Source organism: Anthonomus grandis, chromosome 3 (genome assembly GCF_022605725.1).
Source record: "Anthonomus grandis grandis chromosome 3, icAntGran1.3, whole genome shotgun sequence".
Lineage (NCBI taxonomy): Eukaryota > Metazoa > Arthropoda > Insecta > Coleoptera > Curculionidae > Anthonomus > Anthonomus grandis.
This window is the reverse complement of record NC_065548.1, coordinates 4,553,586-4,576,250: the sequence shown is the minus strand read 5'-3', so window position 1 is coordinate 4,576,250 and position 22,665 is coordinate 4,553,586. Positions and strand designations below refer to the sequence as shown.

General features: G+C 29.8%; 2 protein-coding genes across 2 annotated transcripts in view; both read left to right on the top strand.

The window, feature by feature from the left end:
• Window positions 1–3,141: 3,141 nt before the first annotated feature.
• Window positions 3,142–10,895, top strand: LOC126734074 (uncharacterized). Its single transcript, XM_050437583.1, has 3 exons — window positions 3,142–3,349; window positions 8,862–9,238; window positions 10,220–10,895. The coding sequence occupies exons 1-3, from the start codon at window positions 3,296–3,298 to the stop codon at window positions 10,404–10,406; spliced, it is 618 nt and encodes a 205-aa protein (XP_050293540.1). The 5' UTR covers window positions 3,142–3,295; the 3' UTR covers window positions 10,407–10,895.
• Window positions 10,896–15,076: 4,181 nt separating this feature from the next.
• Window positions 15,077–22,665, top strand: part of LOC126734372 (uncharacterized) — a 41,365-nt gene continuing 33,776 nt past the window's right edge. The window contains exon 1 of the mRNA XM_050437963.1: window positions 15,077–15,335. Coding sequence (XP_050293920.1) covers window positions 15,330–15,335 — 6 coding nt within the window. The 5' untranslated portion in view covers window positions 15,077–15,329. The remainder of the gene's footprint in view (window positions 15,336–22,665) is intronic.

Sequence of the window (22,665 nt, the reverse complement as noted above, 5' to 3'; positions counted from 1 at the left end):
TCTCTGATTGGCTGATATTGACAGCTCAGGCGAGAGGTGGGGTCGTTACTGATTTAGTCGGTACTGCGTCCATTTTTCGAGGACTTGTTCCCGTGTTGCAGGTAGGAGCGCACGTAAAAGGCCAGTTTTTTATTTCCGAAGTTTGTGAAGCAGGAAGTGGCCAATATGGTTTGTAATTTATAGTCCTTAATCTTATTCCTTTAGGGAACCGTTTAATTCATAATTCTGGTGCAGGATGCCCAAGATTTTGATGGATAGAGAATGAAACTTAGCAAGGTGAGTTTGTCACATTTTTTACGCCATTCATTTTTTATGGACAGTGAATACAATGGCAAAAGTTGTTTTAGGGTTTTACTTTTCCGTTTTCCTCTTTATTCTTCTTCAATTGTCGATGGCTACAGGCTGTTGATTTCCCCGGGAAATTGCTGAGAGCGGTGAAGCTGGAGCCAGAGTTAGAGTTAGAGCTAGTATTAGAGATTCCCAGTCCGGATAGCTGAGCTACAAATGGCATGGACATACAGCTTCGGTTTTGAAGGCTAGCCGTTCATTTCTTGGAGGAATATACAGGCCAGTTTAATCCATTTATTTGAATATTACTAACCATAGATTTGTCTCACTTATTTAAATTTTTATTAATATACCTTTTATTTCAATTTAACGTTACAAATCTATCTAGTAGTGAAATCATAATTTAAATGTTACTTTTGTCGAATTTATATTAATCATATCAACATTATTCATATTTTAATTCATAGCAAATTATTAACATTTATCAGATTAGAACATGGGGTGTGTATATATCTTTGATGTAAATATAATTTGGTTGTATTGTTAAGATATTTTTTTGCCTCTTTAAATCTACTTTATCCAGGGTCATTTAATTGTTAATTGAAACCTATATACCAAGTCTTTTTCTTAGTTTTCTTTCATTTATAAAAAAAACTAAGTGGCGCCCTCTTATTTAATAGTTATATAATTAAGTTTAGATTATTTAATAGCCAGTCATAAGTGAACCTTCGAACAATCCCAAGCCCCCAATAATTCTGCGCTACCGTCTGCAAACTCTTGGCAAAATAGTAACACTGTAAAGTTAACGTCACAATATACAGAGCGTTTCACTAAGCGTGGATCGCGGCTATATCTTGGGTAATATCAATCTGACATCATTGATTTTTACATTGTAAAAGTAGCCAAAAAAAATGCTCAAAATTATTATTTAGGTTGAAATTTAACCACTAGAGGGCATAATTAAAAGGTCAATAATTTAATTCATAGGCATTGTTCAATTTCATTCAGGCATAGTGTAGACATTGTTGTCTATTAAATATAAATGTTGATTTGTGAATTTCGTAATTTGGATTTGGTTAAGATAACATATTGATAAAAAGCAAGAGATATTTATGTTTTTTTTTGTTCTTTGTGATTGTTATTTTTTTTAAGCATTATATAATGGTTATTTATGCAAAAAAGTGTAAAAAGTAAAAAATGTAAATATATTTTTGTATTTTATATATTTTTTTATATTTCTATAAATCTTTTGAATTTCTATATATTTTTGTAATTTTATAAATTTGTTTATTTTGTAAATTTCATTATAAGTTATAAATAAACTGGAAATTACCAAGTTACAAACGCAAACCCCGCGTTGTTGGCACCATTCAGTTATCGTGTGCCGTCACTTGACTTTTTAATTTTTTTTTAATGTTCCTATTTGTCGTTATATCAAAATAAATTAGCAAAAGTATGGATAAATTCATTTTATTAAATCTGACATGAAAAAACTTGTTAGCACCTAGAGTATGCTAGGCTCATCTACAAGCGGCGAAAGTGTTAAGATACTTTTTTAAAAATAATTAGAAAGTTTGTTGTTCTTCATCATTTTGGTCAAAGGCTCATGGGCGTACCGACCTTCATAAAGCAAAGGAGGGTAGTGAAATTATAATTGTTTAAAAAACTTTCCCGATTTTGTTCAGTCTGGGTTTCTTCGCTTTGAAATTGATCTACGAATCGGACCAGTCCAAATTATGTAAAAATAACAACAACAGTCAATTCACTCATTAGTTTCTTTCAGACAGATGATGTAATTTTTTTTTCGAAGTAAACAAAGCCAAGTAATTTTTTTTTAAAATTATGTCTTTTTATTTGATTATGTCTATACAATAGATATTTTGAGCTGCCTGGAATAAGCAATTTAATTGGCCTGTAACTTTTGCACCTAAGGTAGAAAAATATCTGTTTTCTTCTTCTTTTCCATGCTAGGACTGTACGTTTACTTTTTTCCTATAGTGCGACACAAATGGCACACACTGAAATGACTCAACCTTTTTCTTTTTTTAACCAAAAACTAAAGAAAAAACACAGAACTTCACAAATGCCGTATGTAAACACAAGGCCGTTTGTCAAAATGACAACAGAGAATCGAGGACTGTGTTTGTAAACAAGACACCCCCTTGCCCCTGTGCACATGTTGAACTTAAACAAAGTTGTTCTTTATTAATTCTAGCCTTTCAATGTTCTAAGGCTGTCTCGAGGCGTCAATCAAATTTGGAAAAAGGAAATTTTTAAGATTATATTATTAGTTTTTTACAATAAAATAAATATTATGTATGATATTCATTGCAAAACATCAAACTTTTTACAAGTTTAGTACATCATCGTATTATTTCATCATTATGTTCCATAGAGTGACGTCACGATGATTTGCTTTATGACTTTCTACACCTCTGAAGTGACAAAACGTCACAAGATTCGACGATTTTCTGTCTTTTTTTTGTTGAAAATAACTTAAGGTTGCAACAATTCATATATTTTCCGTTTTTTCAGAATAATATTTATCTATAAACCAATTTCTGCAAAAAAATACGCTAAACATGTTTGCCTTTTATTTTCAATAAAAGGTGACTTAGCACCCAAAAACTCGTCAAATTTCTGCAATAAGTCACCCAATTATAAAACGCAACGAAAGAAAAACAAACAGCAAATAGGGTTTGCAACGTCGTCCGTCCGGTGGATCACGTAGGTCGTATCTTCTCCCCCGCGACCCAATGACGTCATGGGAACACGCCGATCCTCATCATTAACGTTAAAATAAACAAAAATCTTTTTTTTGTTTAAACAAACCAAGGAGTATTTACACGACGGCAAAACGGTTTTTGCGGTCAAAACGAACCGAACCGCGAGTTAAGTACAGAGATACGTACGACGACAATCCCGGGCTGTGAACTTAAAAATTTATTTTTTTTTACTTACTCCTAGTCATTTTTTTTGTGATAACTTAGAAACGAAAAAGAAGAAAATGAAGGCTAACAGTATTTATTTAATTAGTGTTTTAGTGTGTTTAGGAATGGGGGTAAGTCCTGTTAACAGTTGGCACAAAAAGAATTTGCCTTAAGAGGTTACAAAAAATTCCTTACTTTAGAGATAAAACCCTTTTAATGGACTTCAAATCTCTTATTGACTCTATATTAGCGGTGTTATCGCTAATTAAAAAAGTGCTTCAATTTCTTTTAATGTTTCCCAGATCCGCCTTGTCCATTCAATTTAATTCTACCTAAATATTATCTTTCTAAGCACTATTAAAGTGCACGTGATTGTTTATGTTACTTTTTCGAGTGTTATTCCTCGAATCCCGTGTAAATTTACTGGAATTTCAATGAGAAACTGAGGTATTTTTAACAGAAGTTGAATAAAAAATTAATTTATCGTATTTTATGGGATTATAGAGGGTCTTAGTTGCCCCACTGGATTCACGTATTAGTATTTTCTCATTTTATTGGAAAAAAACATAAATTAATTAATTGAAGCAAGTAATCATGTTACAAGAATGTTTTATATGAATGTAAGTACGTGGAAAAGACTCATTCAAAAAAATCATTAAACAGATTATTTTAAATTATCCTTCGACTGTCAAAAAAATATGGTGTTGCCCCGAGTCCCGGATCAATCAGCTTACTATTCCAGGCAGCTCTATCTATACAATTTCACAGTATGTGAAGGAAATTCCAATGACAAAGAGACTAAGGAAAGTATCACTACATACACTAGGACCGAGAATGTGTGCGCTAAGGGCTCAAATGAAATATCTTCACTAGTTAATCATAAACTTTCTATGGTAGACTTGACTGATGTTACCTTAATCAAACTTTTTTGCGATGGGTGTCCTGGCCGGAACAAGAACGTAACAATGATGGGTATGCTGATGCATTCGCTGTATCACTCTAACTCTACAGTGAATGAAATTATTGTGACATTTCCTATGGTTGGTCACTCTTTTTTACCGGCGGATCGTGTTTTCGGACGAATTGAAAAAAGAGTTAAAAAAAAGGAAGTTATGAATATAGGAAATTTTTTTCCGAGTTTTCAACTGTGCTTGATATCAAAAAAGATTGTCAAATTTTTAACTGGAAAAAAGCTATAGAATCGGTTATAAAGCCACCTGGGCAGTGGCATTTTAAGTTTGCTCCATGCAAAAGAATTTCAATTTTAAAGAAATGGAACTCAAAAGGAACTCAAGCAGTGTTTGTAACATCAGCAGGGAGAAGTAAATTACAAAAGCGATTTCGGGATATACAAGTCCGTTTTGAAAAAAGGAAAAACCTTGGCTACCTTAAATTTGGAGCCTCTTCCTAAGGAATGTGCAGTAAAACCAGCCAAGCTTAAAGATGTGGATGCTTTATTAAAAAAACATTTTGGTTTAGAGTGGAGAAACATTGAAGAGGTCGATTTAACATTTTATAAAAATGTAATTGACAACGCCAAGTTGAAGAAGAAGAAGAAGGAATGGAACCCATGAAAGAATACGATGGACTAAGAATTTAATTTTTAAGTTTGATTTAAAAAAAAATATTTGTTTTTAAATTATAAACTTTTACTTATTTAAAACTCCTTAAATCCTACAGATACTGAAACAAAACTTTTTAGTTCCATGGTGCGGTAGCAAAACTTGTTATATCCCTATTATTTTTTCCATGACTACTTCTTTTAAACAAAAATTTACTACTTAGTAATAAATATTTAAATAAACAGTTGCCATAAATGTGTAAAGTTTTTCTCTTCTCCTGTAAAATTGGTTAGCACGGAGCTAAAGAGTTTTGGAATTGGCCGCCATTAAATTTTAATGAATGATCATTTTTTAGCAAAAAATAAAAGAAAATTTCAAAAAATCACGTGAATTAATTTACGTGCTAATTTAGACCATTCAATGGTGAAGTACGCTAGGAAGTATAAATTGGGCAAAATAAAATATTTACCATAAATTGATATCCCAAGACTAGGACTATTAAGTAATTAATTAATCCCAAGACTATTTGACTCAGGTACAGTGAATGAAATACATACATTACAGAAGGGTATTTTAAGTATATTTTTCTATTAAAATTGATTTTTTTAAGAGTTTATTTTTACTTAGCCTGTTTGGAATTATTACATTCTTTGGAAATAAAAGTCCAGGAATAAATCATTTATATTAAATACGGTTAAATATCAAAGAAAAAATAAATTAAATAATTTATATCTCATATTATTATCCAATCAATTTAAATGGAGAACCTGTATGCGAATTTTCACAAGTGTAAGTTAAGTAATTTTTGAGTTACGGACAGTTTTTGAAATTTTCATGGAATAAAATCCTCCCGAATTTTTTTTTTAATTTTGATTTTTTTTTGAAAAACCGTGAAACAGGTATTCACTCAATTTAAACGAACAATTTTTGGACTTTTCGTGAAACTTATCCAAAAAAGATATTTCTTTTCCAGAAATGTATTTTTTTTTTCTCCTCCCCAGGAATTTTTTTTTTCAAAATTTTGACTTTTTTTTTTAAAACCCTGAAATTAAGAATGAATTATTACTACTTAGTAATAAATATTTAAATAAACAGTTGCCATAAATGTGTAAAGTTTTTCTCTTCTCCTGTAAAATTGGTTAGCACGGAGCTAAAGAGTTTTGGAATTGGCCGCCATTAAATTTTAATGAATGATCATTTTTTAGCAAAAAATAAAAGAAAATTTCAAAAAATCACGTGAATTAATTTACGTGCTAATTTAGACCATTCAATGGTGAAGTACGCTAGGAAGTATAAATTGGGCAAAATAAAATATTTACCATAAATTGATATCCCAAGACTAGGACTATTAAGTAATTAATTAATCCCAAGACTATTTGACTCAGGTACAGTGAATGAAATACATACATTACAGAAGGGTATTTTAAGTATATTTTTCTATTAAAATTGATTTTTTTAAGAGTTTATTTTTACTTAGCCTGTTTGGAATTATTACATTCTTTGGAAATAAAAGTCCAGGAATAAATCATTTATATTAAATACGGTTAAATATCAAAGAAAAAATAAATTAAATAATTTATATCTCATATTATTATCCAATCAATTTAAGTGGAGAATCTGCTTACAAATTTTCAAATGTGTAAGTTACGTAGTTTTTGAGTTATGGACAGTTTTTGAAATTTTCACGAAATAAAATCATTCCGAAAAAAAATATTTTGAATTATGAATTTTTTCAATAATTGCTGATACACGTGTATAATGGATTTAAAAGGAGAATCTGTATACGAATTTTCAAATGTTTTAGCTGAGTAGTTTTCGAGTTATGGACAGGTTTTGAAATTTTCATTAAATGAAATCATCCCAAGAAAATGTTTTTTTTTTCAAAATTTTGACTTTTTTTAAAAAAAAACCCTGAAATAGGTATCCAATCAATTTCAATGAAGAATTTGCGTACAAATTTTCAAATGTGTAAGTTAAGTAGTTTTTGAGTTATGGACAGTTTTTGAAATTTTCATGAAATAAAATCATTCCGAAAAAAAATATTTTGAATTATGAATTTGTTCAATAATTGCTAATACACGTGTCTAATGGATTTAAAAGGAGAATCTGTATACGAATTTTCAAATATTTTAGCTGAGTAGTTTTAAAGTTATAGACAGTTTTTGAAATTTTCTTTAAATGAAATCCTCCCCAGGAATTTTTTTTTTCAAAATTTTGACTTTTTTTTTTAAAACCCTGAAATATGTATCCAATCAATTTAAATGGAGAATCTGCTTACAAATTTTCAAATGTGTAAGTTACGTAGTTTTTGAGTTATGGACAGTTTTTGAAATTTTCATGAAATAAAATCATTCCGAAAAAAAATATTTTGAATTATGAATTTTTTCAATAATTGCTGATACACGTGTCTAATGGATTTAAAAGGAGAATCTGTATACGAATTTTCAAATGTTTTAGCTGAGTAGTTTTCGAGTTATGGACAGGTTTTGAAATTTTCATTAAATGAAATCATCCCAAGAAAATGTTTTTTTTTTCAAAATTTTGACTTTTTTTTAAAAAAAACCCTGAAATAGGTATCCAATCAATTTCAATGAAGAATTTGCGTACAAATTTTCAAATGTGTAAGTTAAGTAGTTTTTGAGTTATGGACAGTTTTTGAAATTTTCATGAAATAAAATCATTCCGAAAAAAAATATTTTGAATTATGAATTTTTTCAATAATTGCTGATACACGTGTCTAATGGATTTAAAAGGAGAATCTGTATACGAATTTTCAAATGTTTTAGCTGAGTAGTTTTAAAGTTATAGACAGTTTTTGAAATTTTCTTTAAATGAAATCCTCCCCAGGAATTTTTCTTTTTTCAAAATTTTGACTTTTTTTTTTTAAAACCCTGAAATAGGTATCCAATTAATTTAAATGGAGAATCTGCTTACAAATTTTCAAATGTGTAAGTTACGTAGTTTTTGAGTTATGGACAGTTTTTGAAATTTTCATGAAATAAAATCATTCCGAAAAAAAATATTTTGAATTATGAATTTTTTCAATAATTGCTGATACACGTGTCTAATGGATTTAAAAGGAGAATCTGTATACGAATTTTCAAATGTTTTAGCTGAGTAGTTTTCGAGTTATGGACAGGTTTTGAAATTTTCATTAAATAAAATCATCCCAAGAAAATGTTTTTTTTTTCAAAATTTTGATTTTTTTTAAAAAAAAACCCTGAAATAGGTATCCAATCAATTTCAATGAAGAATTTGCGTACAAATTTTCAAATGTGTAAGTTAAGTAGTTTTTGAGTTATGGACAGTTTTTAAAATTTTCATGAAATAAAATCATTCCGAAAAAAAATTATATTGAATTGTGATTTTTTTTTTAAATTGCTGAAACACGTGTCTAATCGATTTAGATGGAGAATCTGTATACGAATTTTCAAATGTTTTAGCTGAGTACTTTTTTAATTATGGACAGTTTTTGGAATTTTCACCAAATGAAATCATCCCAAATAATATAACAACATACATGTAAATATAAAGTACTTAACGCTTTATCTTATAAAATTAGATTTTTTTATTATTTTGAAAATTTAAATGTTTTGAAATATGGTCTTAAATTTTGGGTGGTTTTTCAAAAAATCACTCATGGCTCCTATGCAATTTAGAGCAAAATCCTTACATAGACCGCAATGTACAAGTAAAATAATTAATTTGAATTGCAAATTCAGCAAAAATTAAAAAAAATTTAAAAATGTTTTTTTAAAATTTTCTTAAAAATGGTTATACATAAAATTATAAAACATTTTGCAAATGTTAGCTCTTATGTTAGGACCTATGAACGTTCTGTCAGTTTTAAAGATTCTTTGAAAAAAAAATCCTAGGGTGATACTGAATTTAATACTGAAATAAGTAAATTAAATATAAATAATAAATAATACAATGCAATTTTTTGTAATACACGCTCAATTTCTTTAATAAGCTGTTAAAAGCCATTAAGCTCCACTGACGTCGTTTAAATATTTCTCTTAAATAGTGCACCCCGTATGTAATTATTTTTCATAAAAATCTAACGAATGCCTCTTTTCAGGTACCAGTCAGAGACACCCCGAAAAAAGCAACAAGACAAGTGAAACAAGAGAAATTCATCCCGAAATTCAACCCGGCCACCTGTAAAATGGGAATGATGGCGATCTGTAACGACACCCTCACGTATCCGACGAAAACGATCCAAAAACTGGTGAAACGAAAGAAAAACTTACAATTGTTTAGCGATGTATCGCTTATAGAACCGGCCGAAGACGTACCGATACCGAAGATGAGAGACAATTCGGAACCGAATAATTTGTGTAGGACCCAAACGGTCACGATAGTACCGAAAGCCGGGTACGATTATCATTCCGGGGAGCAGAGGTTTATCATCAACATTAAGGATTATGTGCAGACGGTCGTATATGAAACATGCGTGTAAGTTTCTTTTCTTGACCATTGGAGTATTTTCAAATCTTTTTATTGTCAACGTTTTGGTTTATTTTGTGTCATCTTCAGGGCCTACAGAAATAATTAGTTCAAAAAAAGGTTTTCTGGTTATAAAATCTTTAGTATACTGTTTTTATTATTTATACTATTATGTTTTAGGCATTTGCGATGTCTTATGATCAACATTGCATTTACTAAATAAAAATGAGGCATATCAGGAACATTTCACAGACGTTCTTTAAAAAAAGAAAAACAAGGAGATTTCATAAAAATACACCATATATCTCGGTGTTCTCGAAATTGAATCGTTTATTTTAACATATTATACAACTCGTCACAAAAAGTAAATATGCCAAAAATCATCTATGTATATAAAAGCTGTATAATAAAAATTATCTCACATTATTAAAAATTATTATTACGTTTAATAATTACCGTTTTTATAAAAATAAATTGAAAATAAAATCGTAGTGTCTCCGAACTAAATCACAAGAATAAATGAGCCCTTGAAGTTCCTCTAAATTATTTACTGCTTCATCATGATGCACTATCTCGTTCAAATACCGCGACAGAAAAAAAATCAAACGAGACGTTAAATCTGGAGAGCGAGCGGGCCAAGAAATGGGTCCATTGCGCCCTAGTCTATTCCGGCTATTATTACTTAAATGTTCATAAATTTCTCGTATATCTGACATATAGAGGAATCTTCAATAATGTGATGAATGTGGATACAAGCCTTAAAATTTTATGTTGTTACTCATTGAGTTATGGAGATTTGGTTGAATTTTAAAAAGAACTTTTTTATAACTTATATACAAAAAAAGACATATTCAAACCGTCCTAAGGTTACTTTTAACCGAAATTATATTTAGATTTCCTTTGCAGATAATACGACAGCCTTTTACTTCATCTTACCGTATTATCATTTCCACATTTTACCGTAGTTTTAATCCTTCAATTTTTTTCCAGGGAACCCGATAAAGAGTGCATAGACAAAGGAATATTACCATTCGGTCGAGAAACCATCTGCAAACAAAAATACAACATCGTCAGACTAGTCTCTTTAACGAAAGAAGGAAACGTGGAGTACGGAAAGTTCATGGTACCGAGCACGTGCGTTTGCAGTTATCTTCATAACGTACCGACGTTCTTTTAAAGCGGTTTTAAACGAACGAGGATTTAGGTTCAAATAAATAAAAGACGTTTTGACCTTTATAGAGTCATCTTCACGACAAAATAAACCTTTTAAACAAGACAAATCGAAGCAGTTTTTTTTCCATGTATATAAATTGGGCATTTGATTTCCGAAGGGTGATTTCATAAACTTGAATAGAAATACTTCTGTTTTATTTAGACCTCAATCATCGTTAATTTTTTATTGTACTTTGAGTGAATTCGATGAAAATCTGTATTTAATTGACTGGAACTTATTGGAAATACCATGGGGCATTAAGACACTCAGTATATTAAAAAAAATCAATGCATATGCGGGATTTTTTCCAGTTTTCCGTACGTTTATACGAATTAAACGAACGTTTTTAATAATTTTAGAATCTCATTTTAAATATACGTTATTTTTGTGTTATTTAGGATAATTTTTTTTATATTGATTCCGTATATTTTTTAATAAACATTATTAATAAAGCTTGTTTTGTTTTAATTTTTTTATATATCAGCTTAATGACCTAGTACTCGACTATTCATTTTTTATTAATTGGCATGAATATATTTTTTTAAATTTTCAATTAATTTTGCACATTAACATGAGAGAGAGAGAGAAATAGAAGGAAATTATGATATACGGGACAGAGAGACATTATATCATTAAGCAGTTTTGTTTTGACAGAAATGCTTTGATATTTTAGGCAATTTTCTATAATTTACATGCAAAAAAAAGACACTCATTCTTAGGGTAATTTTTGCTAAAATTACCTTTAGATTTTATTTATTACAAACAATACGACAGCCTTTTTACTTACGGTCATAATTGTGTTTTTTGGCGGAAAATTACCGACAGGAAAGAAATTCGTCCTAATCAAATAATTATGTTAATATTATTCGTGTCAAGAAAGCAACAAATTTGAATAATATAATATGTGACAACTCGGCTATTTTAACATTAAAATTAAAGGGGTGTTGCGACAACGGTTTGTCTCGCTTCTGTTAAGTAATAGTGATTAAAAATGCGGAAGGTGACTTGATGATATGGTTTATGATAAGCGAAACAGGGTTTTCTAATGTCCAGTTACGGCATACGGTGTGACTTACCTTATAATTTAGATTTCCGACATTTATTTAAATGATTGATTAATTTCTTGACAATGGTACTACTATGCATATATCTGGTGTATAATAAATAGATCATTTGAAGTATCAATGTATGGATAAAAAGATCCTTTCATACCGATATAGTGAATTCCAAGCTGTTTAAATAGTCTTTTCTAATCAATTGTGAAACTTCGGATCAGAAGAATGCCTGGAATATTTTATTAAATACATTTAAGCCCCTTGCAAAACAATTAGAGTATTTCAGAAATCTGAACCCTAGAATCTGAACTCTAAATAAATATCTTCCAAGTGATTGAAGGTTTTCTAGAAAACCGTAGGTGTTTGGTTGTACATTGATGTCTGTAGGTCCAAGCAATCGAGGAAAATAGAATATGATTCGAACTTACTCAAACCTTATTACAGAATCCTTATAAAAAAAATACCACATAAGTGACTTAGTATTTCTGGATTCCAAACGAGCCTTTGATAAGGTACTCATTACAGCTTCATATATAAACTCGACCATTCTGAATCTCTCTTAAGTCGTAATTGTAGAGGATGCTATTTCTAGGATGTCTAAAATAGAGTTTTGCAAGTGAAACACGCATATATTGCAACCCATTAATGAAGTTCAGGATAATTGGACAATCATCAAATATGGGATCCTTTCAAGCCAATACAGTGGATTCTTTTGTATCTGAGTCACTTTAACTACCTGGAAAAATCATCACTTACAAATTATTAGTTCTAAGTATTCATGTCTTAAGTCAAATAGACTTTTATGTATTTGATTTGTGATTCAGTTGCTTCAGTAAATACTAGAAAGCAAAATTGATCAGTAATATTGCTTTAGACTCGAAAGTCAATTTAATTCAATCGTTTAAACTCTTTTTGTTACAGGAATAGTTGCTGAGATACAGAAAACTTCATTCCCCGATTTTTTCACACAAAAGTTGCAAAATCCTTCAGTTTTTTAATATTGCGTAACTTTGGATCTTACAATTTAGTCTTGCCAGTATACTTCTTCCATGTCTTTACCAATGCCTAAGTTATACAATCAAACACTCTCAAATATTTTTAATGAAAATTAGGGGTATTCTAGGAATGATTCTTTAAGATGTTTTGTATGGTTATTAATTTAAAGAAATTTCCAGGCAAAAATGAATCCATCTCTTCCAGGCAATCGAATGTAATCTGTGAATCTATGAAACTATTAAAAAATTCAGATTTTCGAAAACTATCACGAAGACTAGACTAAAAGTTGGAATGTAACTGCCTGAAATGAAAAAAAAACTAAATTAAATGCCTAAAAATAAACAGTTTTTAAGTTCATTGCAATAACCTATCTTTGATGGATGCCTGACGTATTCTCCCAATGGTTCTTTTAATAATTTATAATACTGAAATCTAAATCTCTTGGAGATACTGAATTAGGCCTCTAAGGACTCTCTTTTAGAAGATTGAATGTCTTCTGGCAAACTGTAGACTTTTAGTTTTATTTAATTTATTTATTAATATTAATGATACAAACAGGAAAAACTCATTAACGTTAACATATATGTCTTAAGCAGTATATATTTATTAATTGAAGTTGTAATTTGCAGTGCATAATGATAATTTACCAATAAAAGAAAGATTAAGAAAAAGAAATTTAATTTAGTAATATATTATAAAGCCACTTATAAAAAATAGTGTTCGAGCTTTATATATATTTAACCTTTTAAGGTAATTTGTAGGTAAAAATTAATTTATCACTTCCAGGCATCCTAAGTAAGTATCTTTAATGCCTAAATCTGCCTTTTTATGAATGCCTGGAATGTTCTATCAAGGGCTTATGATCCTTTTATGACAGTAATTTTTTTTTAGAAATCTGACTTTTAATGTTCGAATATTTCGTTATTCCATAAGAATATTATATTTTTATAATAATAATAATTATACTTCTTTATTTGCTCATATATGTCCAACAGCTTAGCATCGTCAAAAAGTATAGACTGTCAAACACAAAGAGACACATTAATCTATCAGAGTTTTACGCGTTTACGTTTTTTTTTTTTTTTTTTTTAGATTTTTTTTTAGTTTTTTTTTTTTTTTTTTTTTTTAGTTTTTTTGGTTCACGCGTCCTTGAAGACAAACGTATTTGTTTTTCGTAAGTTATCTAATTATTTTTGTTATATGTGGCATATCGTTAGAAAGACTATTAACTAGAGAAGTTTTTTAACACATTTTAAAACCCCACAATTTTTTTAAACTATTTTTTCAACCATTGTAAAGTTGACGTAACAATTTTTTTCTATTGATTTGAGGAAGTTTGTTACTCCACTGTTAGTTTCTCTTTAAATATTTTTCTCAGTTATTACCTAAATCTGAATGAGACAACATTAGTCTTTAAAATAAAATTAATTGTGCGCCATTTTGGCCAAAAAAAAAAAAAAAATTGAAGGTTAAAGTAAAAAAACGGATAAAATCTAATAAAAAAAGGAAAAAATATATTACTCCTTAAATTTGAGGAAAAACAAAAAAATACTATGCGTTTTACATAGCCAGTAACCTCACCTATTCACCATTTCAGGCTTAGCTTATACAGATTTCCGTCAGTTACTTGGATGTTGCCTAACTGTTTAACCTTGGAAGAATATTGCAGCATCTCAAAGAGGCTGAAGAGGCTAAAAGTACTTGTTTGAAAATTCAAGGATTTCCTGGACTCAATGTAAATTATCATAAGAGTACTTGGAAGAATATTACAGTCACTCACAGACTGGAAAAGGTTGAGGGCAACTTAAAAGTTTATTCCAGACTCTTAAGGAACCTCCTGAAACAGCCAGATTCCAATAATAGACAACTTGAGAATGTCTGGATTATTTCAGACATATATAAGGACTTCTGAGTAAGTGCAGAATAACACAGTAAGTGGCAGTATTCTGAAGTATACTTTGCTATAAGACTATCAGAAAATGGGTAGAGTCTTTAATGGTTTGACGGAAAATCAGCTTCAGGAAGTCGAGAAAGAAATTCATCCTAATGAAATAACTAAGTCAAGAAAGCGACAAACGTGAATATCATATTGTGACAACTTGCTACATATCGATATTTTACCATCAAACTTAAAAAATAAATTACTTCTGTTAAGCAATAGTGATAAATTTAGTCTCTTTTGCACGCTAACTGACGTGATCTTTCTTGATTCCACTCAAGCCGTTAATAAGATATTCATGATTTTTTTTTATATAGAAAATAGGTCTTTTTATCAAGTCATACTTGGAGAAGAGGATATTTATAGGATGACTACTTTTGCACCATATTTCAATCCATTAAAGAACACTCAGACATCACCAGTGGAGACATGTAATTCTTCTATAACAAAAAAGTCTCAGAACCAACAAGTTGTATTTTTGCAGACATACTTATCTCTGGTACCACAAAAAGTGAAATGAATGCTTAGGTTTTTTCGGGTGTTTTACGTAAACGAAATCGTATTCAGGACCTTAGGTGGGAGCCAACGAGCAGAGTAGTAACTCCAACAGAATATTTTTATTGCGTATAAATGGTAAACGGAGGTCCTCGCGTGGTTTGTTTCATCGACGTGCGCCTTAAGTGAGAGTGAAGAGGAATTGGTGCCGCTATCATTGGTCAAACCCGATGAAATCGATATAACCGGTAAAATTTCTTTCGTAGAAAGAAGAAAGTACCAGCGACGATTTCGGCGTGTTGGTCGGTGAAGAAACGCGATCGATTGTGCGGTATATTTCGGCGTTTTTTTTTTTACTTCTTCTTTAATTGAAATTTTGGTGTATGGACGTTTTTTTTTAAGATGAAAGTAAGTTTTTTGTTGTATTTTTCTCACAAAATTTCAATAATTTATTAGTTACGTAAATTAGGATCTTTTATTATACCTACTTTAATCTGATGAAAGTTTTTCACATAAAATTTATCCCTCTTTTGTGTCTACACTATAACTGGCTGAATAAACTTGATTAGGCTTAGTCTACATAAATGTCTGCAATATCCTATCACTTAAACTCTTTGGAGGCCAATAAATGTTGTCACTTGACTGTTCCATCCTGAGAGCCTGGAATATTCATGCAAGAACTTGTAGGCACCTAATTATTAATACATTTTCAGTCTAGTCATTTAAGATAATTTTCAGGCAAGAGTCAGATGTTCCTTCCGATATTGAAAGGATAAAATAAAAAATATGAGCTTAGTTGACTAAAAATGACTTTTACTTGTTTAAAAAGAGAAAAATTATTTCATTTACTTAGAAGAATTAAAGATGTTAAGTTGCCTAAAAACTTGCCTCCAAAAAATATGTATAATTGCCTAAAAACAATAAGAAGTGGCCTCAAGCATTTGAAGTAAGACTGAATGCGACTTGAAAAGTTTGGAATGATTAGAAATATAATGCTCAACTGTAGCTTGTTAATAAGAAGTATTACAGATAACTCTTAGATAAAGCAACAAGTCATTTTCAGTGTCTGGAGAATTAGGATAATAGACTTTAGTTACCTGAAGAATAATTTTATAGCCTTAGAAGAAGAAAGTAATTTAAACTTGCCTGGAAAAATTTAAAAGTTGAATTTAGTTGTCTAGCGATAAACTTAAAAAATAAACTTAATTGCCTAGAAGCACGCTGACTATACATCCTAAGACTTTTCTTACAAATAAGCTGCCTGAAATTCTAACCTTTAATTGTCTTGAGGTTAAAAAATTATTTTATAGGACTGAAAAAACAATATAACTTTCCTTGCATACAGACTGCCTGGAAAAAACTATATTTAGTTGCTTGTTTTGATTACAAATAAACTGCTTGAAAATATCATCTTACGTTTCCTGAAAAACGACGAATTATTTTATAGGTCTGAAAGAGAACAACATAATTCAAATATCATAGAACTTCTCCTACATATAAACTGCCTGAAAATTAAAAACTAGTTTTAATTGCCTTGAAGAAAGGTAACTTAAGTAACCTAGAATTTCGATTACAAATAATCTACTTGAAGATCTGGTCTTGAGTTGTCTCAAAAGTTGCCTGGAAAACGATAAATTATTTTATAAGTCTGAAAGAGAACAATATATCTCAAGTATCCTAGAAGATCTCTTACCGACAAACTGCCTGAAAAATTGAATTTAATTGAAAGACTTATGAAGGATCGTCTTTTAAGGTTTCTTCTGGGGGAAAGAATTCTTCGAGATGAACAATTTGGTTTTCTATCAGGGAAAAGCATCTCTGACGCTATGTTTAATTTCTTATCCAAACTTCTCCAGGGTGTTAATGGAAGAGAGGCGACTGCGGCGGTGTTCTGTGACTTGTCCAAGGCTTTTGATTGTGTGAGTCATAGGATACTGCTTCAGAAGCTTTCTGCTTATGGAGTTAGGGGTGTGGCACTGAAGTGGTTTGAGTGCTATTTGTCTGGTCGCGAGCAGTCTGTGTACCTTAATGGTGACTTTTCTGGTAGGGAGTCTGTGGATTGTGGTGTTCCACAAGGGTCAGTTCTTGGTCCCCTTCTATTTCTTATATACATTAATGATCTTATTACTCTTAGCATATGTGGACATTTTACTTGTTTGCGATTCTAGAATGCATGAATCTAGATGTGTTGCGTTCTAGAATGCATTGTGGTAATCTTTTCAAAGAGAGCCGTATTTTGACCCTACCATCATTATTTATTTTGGAAACTGCATGTTTAATATTCAAAAATAAGAACAATTTTCCAATCCGACATCACAGTTATCCTACCAGACAGATTAATAATATTCCCCTTCCTATTCCTCATTTTACATCTATCAAAGATTCATTTATATATCGCGGTTTAATGATTTATAATCACATTAGCGTGGAATTAAGAAGTCTTCAGTCTTTGCGCTAGTTTCGTTGTAAACTGAAGTCATATTTGCTTCTAAAAGCCTTTTATTCGATTGAAGACTTTTTTAAGGCTGAGGATGTTGTGTAGTAGATGCTAAGCTTTTAATCTGTTAATTTTAATTTTGAACATACCTTTATGTGTCCCTTTACCTCTGCTACCTTTGTCTACATGCATATATTTTGTTTTATAAAGATTTTGTTTGTAACATTTTTCTCTTGCATTTTTTTTTAGGCATTTTATATGTTGTATAAATTTTTTATATTTGTTTTGTAAAATCTGATTTGATTGTATTTATTTTCTGAAGCTTTGTCAATAAAATTTGTGTACATGTACCAAATTTTCGACAATAAAGTACTTGAAAAAAAAAAGTTGCCTAAAAAATAAAAAATAATTTCAATTTCCTCGAAGAAAGGTAATTCAAGTCACGTCAAATTTTTCTTACAAATAATCTGCCTAAAAATCTGTTTTGTTTTTCAACCTTGTTGTAGGGCCAATCAAATTCTTTCATAAAATATCATTATTTAGGCAGATTCTATTACACCCTATATATATTTTTTATTGGAACACCTTGGAAGTATAAAAAAATGAATATAAGCGAGAGAGGAAAATATAATCATTAAGTGCTTGTATGAACGTATGTATGTATGAATGAAACTCATGCTCATTATGCATAACAAAATACCGGTTATTAAATTATATAAAAACCAAAGGTTGTGCACACACAAAATAAACTAAAATTTAAATAAAATAACAATAATATGTACTTTTCATAAATAAATAATGTACCCTTACCAATCGAGATGGGTCATATATGCGTGTGTAATTATTTTGATTTCTCTTTAAAGGTAGTTCGTAATTATTATCGATTAGCATATACGTAACTAAAATATTGCAATTTTGGAATTTTCATTGCTTAATCAGTTTAATGTCTTCCTTATATACATATACTGTAAGTGGTTTGTTTGATATTTTGGGGACATTTCCGCTGCCAAGGTGCGGATGTTATAATAAAAGTTGATGCAAAAATTAATAGGGATAATTTTTGAAAAAATTATTTATGAAAATTGGGAAAAAGGTAAGTGTTGCTCTGTTTGAGGTAAAATTAAAAAACATATAGTTTTTATTAAAAAAAAATACAATTATTTACGGAACCTGATACTTTAAAAATTCTAAAAAAGTCAGAAAAAAATTGAAAAAGAGTCAAATTTATCCTAAATTGAAGGCAAATGATAATAAGTAAGTTATATGGTAAAATTTAAAAAAAAAATTTTAACATTTTATGATTACGCTGAGGTTTTTTAACTGAAAAAGGAGTTTTTCCAAAGAGTTTTATTTATTTAATAAAATTAATTGTCTTCTCCAAGGCAATTATTTTATGCAAAAAATTTTTTTCCCTATAAATTATCCTTACCCCCCCCCACCCACCCCACACAACTTACCAGTAAGAAATTCTTTTGCAAAATCGCTGTTTTTCAAAATAGTACGCATGGGCAAGAGCTAAATTTATTCATATTATACAACTTCATAACACTGTTTTTGTACTAAATATTTATAAATAATTTATATTAAGTTATATTAAATTTAAATAAAACAACAGTGCTATTAGATTGGATATTATGGACAAAAAACAGTAATTTTGCATAAGAATTTCGTACTGGTAAGCTGTGTGGGGTGGGTGGGGGGAGCAAGGATGTATTATAAAAAAAAACAAATTATTTGTCTGTAACCTGAAAAAGTAAATTGTTTAAAAAAATTAATTTTCTTCTCTAAGGCAATTATTTTATGAAATTTTTTTTTTCCAAATACATTACCCTTACCCCCCCCCCACCCACCCCAAACAGCTTACCAGTAAGAAATTCTTCTGAAAAATCACTGTTTTTCATTCATAATATCCAATCTAATAGTACTGTTTTCGTAATAAATATTTATTAATACAAAACCGTAATGAAAAGGGAATTAATATCATGTAAAAAATACTGACAGTGGCAATGAATTAGCATTATTATTATTATTAAAATAATTAATTCAGGTGCTGTATATTAGTTTGGTTTTAGTCAATTTCCACAAAAACGGTGATATTTACCGACTTTTACTAAGAGCACCTTTTTTATGTAAAAAACATAGGAACATCATAATCTAATGCCCAAACGGGCAGAAATTAAAGTGTTAAAGAAATGGGCCTAAATTTACCAAATACCCCCCTGATTCTGAAGCCCCTGGTAAATATTTTTTTTATTTAGTAGGTTTAAAAGAATAGACGTACTAACAATAATTTACCTCCCAAAATTGGTTGCGGCAGCTAAAGTAGTTCCGGAGCTATTAAAAAAAAACTAGTTTTTAAAGGTTATTTTCAAAGAGCTCTAGCTCCCTGAGGAAGCTTTTCCGGACCCATATTTATATGAACTTTTGTTTTTCTTTTGACGTTTTCTATCTGCCCTAGAAGTTTGTAACATGATCAACGGAATACCCTGTACGTGTCTATTCTCCCATAACTAATTTTATATAATTTTTTTATTCTTCATTTATTTACTCTCTCTTTATGCTTCAGATTTATATAACTGCATATTATGTTTTACCGTTAAACAGTGATTTAATTATTTTATTCTAATCCATCCAAAAGCATATGAATCCGACCTTCACGAATGTTAATTTCGAATTTATTCGAGGTTTTACTTAAGAGCTGTTAGGCTTCTTTATGCGTTTCTATAATTTCTTTATTGTTTGTTTACTGTATCAATTTTTTTCTGTTTAGTCACTTAATTACCAAATTAAACGAGTCCTTTATTTTTTAATATGTAATTTATTGTTGTCGTTCTAATTGCACTTGAAGTCAAATAACGTGCATAGTATTGCCTGATCTGTTTGACACCCTTAACATTTTATGATGAATATTTTTTCGTAAATATAATACATTTATTCTTTGGACAGTTAACTGAACCTAGAGTCAATAAATAGTCGGAAAATTATTAAAATAGTCGTAAAAAGGAAAAGTAGTAAAAACGCAATATCGTTCTCTTTTTAACTTGCAATTTAGATTTGTTAATTATGTCGCACTATCTAACCAGAAGCATATGAATTCGACCTTTACGAATGTTATTTTCGAATTTATTCGAGGTTTTACTTAAGAGCTGTTAGGCTTCTTTATGCGTTTCTATAATTTCTTTATTGTTTTTTCACTGTATCAATTTTTTTTTCCTTTTTTTTGAAGATGCTTTTTTTGTTGTCGTTTTAACTGCACTTGGAGTCAAATTACGTGCATAGTTTTGGCTGACCTGTTTAATAGAATATTTTGTCCTTAATATAAAACATTTATTCCTTGGACCGTAAACTGAACCTAGAGACAAATAGGCTGAAAAATATGACTAGGGCTCTTTAAACAGTATGGCCTGCATTTTTGAAAGTCAAGAGATTTGACGTAAGATAACATGCTTGAGTAAAAATAATCTTTTCAATCTATAATTAGTGGAATAATAGGTCAAATATTGAAATAAATCCTGATCCTTAGGTGAACATATCAAGATACTTTATTATGCAAGAATTGTCAACATAGGATCAAGTCAATCTTACATACATTTGGTATCACAATTTCGTTAAATTCATTTAATTTAGAATTTGTACCTATTAATTGCATCGAATGAAAAAAATTCTATGAATTGCATTCACACCATTGAGAAATTCCTCTAGAGTCTCCTAGATGAGAGAGAACCCTATCAAATGCCTTGGAGAAGTCTGAATATATAGCATCCACTTCATAACCCTTCTTCGAGCCTAATCTGGCATAGCTGACTTATTATTAAGCTTTTCATTAGCCTATCCTATTAATACTGAAAAAAATTTTATAATGAATTTCTTACTAAACTTAAATCTCCTAGAAAACAACTCCAAGTTTTTCAATCTGTTGACCCTATCAAATGCCTTGGAGGGTTAATTAACTGGACTTGATGCCACTTATTTATTCATCTGGTACATTCAGATCTTGTTATACCAATTTAACTTTTAAGTTCCAGATATAAATCATATGTAGAACGTTCTTATATCGAACGCGTTATGTCACGATAAATAAGTAGGAATCTACCAAGTGATGTAAAACGTAAATACCAACTTTCACTGAATATCGGTAAAAGCATCCTTACGAGGCTCGTTCTTTGATACGAATATTTTATTTGGTTAATATGAGGCAAAAAAAAATGAATTTTTGGGTCATGAAAAGCTGCTTGACCGGTTGTTTGTTTAATGACCTAAAAGTCATACATAAAATTAGTTAAAATACATGTAAATAGATCTGATTAGTTTTTATATAAGGAAAGCATTTTAACTCCGAAAGATAACCATGTTGCAATTATACTTTTACTTTTAGAGAAGGTAAAAAATAGTATGTATGCATCAATTATTATAATTATGCTTATTGATCATTTAGAATGTTACAAAATAAGTGATCCTCTCTAAAAGTTATATAATAATTTTTATAGTAAGTGGCCAGTGAGTATTTGCGTTTTAATGGCATTAAAACGTAATAAACCCGTTTTTTTTTAATGTAAATAATCTTCATTTGTTTATAACAATGTTAAGACATTGTTAAACCGGAACTCAGATTGGTTTACTACATACCTCATGCATGTATGTATTAAACCACATTTGCATGCATTAAATTGTATGTGCTATTATATAAATAAATAAATAAAAAGGACTTTATTTTTGACTCAGCGAATTTCAGCAATGCTGCTTTTAACCGAGTACATAAATGATTAGTATACATAATAGATAATGTTTGGAATATAAAAACAGAACAAAAATATATAGGTAAATCAAAAATAATGAAATCATAAAAAATTCAATTATGAATTTAACGAACTAAACCACAAATGATAACAAATAACAATAATCCATGCATACAAAACAGTAATGGGCAAGAAGTTCAATGTAATATCTAATTAAAAGACACAAGAAATAAGCAATAAGATGAAAAAAAAATCATATAAAAAAAGCTTTGTTATTAATCTAATAAAGTCTGCCTGTACTTTTTTTTAAAAGCTTGTCTTTGCAAACCTATCAAGCTGGATGGTATTTCATTTAAAAGTTTGCTGGCCTGGTAGCTAAAACAACCTCTGAAAAGGCTTGTTTGGTATTTTGGTATTTCCAGTCGATTTCTGTACCGTGTATTTAAGTTGTGTACAGAAGTTCTATATGATAGTTTGTCTATTAAATACTGAGGTCTTTGTGTTGTTATGAGATTATTTAGAAATGCCACTTTTGTCGTTTTTCGATATTAAGCCACTGTATTCT

What these genes read in the sequence shown, in the direction of transcription:
- LOC126734074 (XM_050437583.1), top strand. Translation starts at nt 3,296, where the DNA reads ATGAAGGCTAACAGTATTTATTTAATTAGTGTTTTAGTGTGTTTAGGA. An exon ending in TAGTGTGTTTAGGAATGGGG is followed by an intron (nt 3,350 to 8,861) that starts GTAAGTCCTGTT and finishes GCCTCTTTTCAG; the next exon opens with GTACCAGTCAGAGACACCCC. An exon ending in GTCGTATATGAAACATGCGT is followed by an intron (nt 9,239 to 10,219) that starts GTAAGTTTCTTT and finishes ATTTTTTTCCAG; the next exon opens with GGAACCCGATAAAGAGTGCA.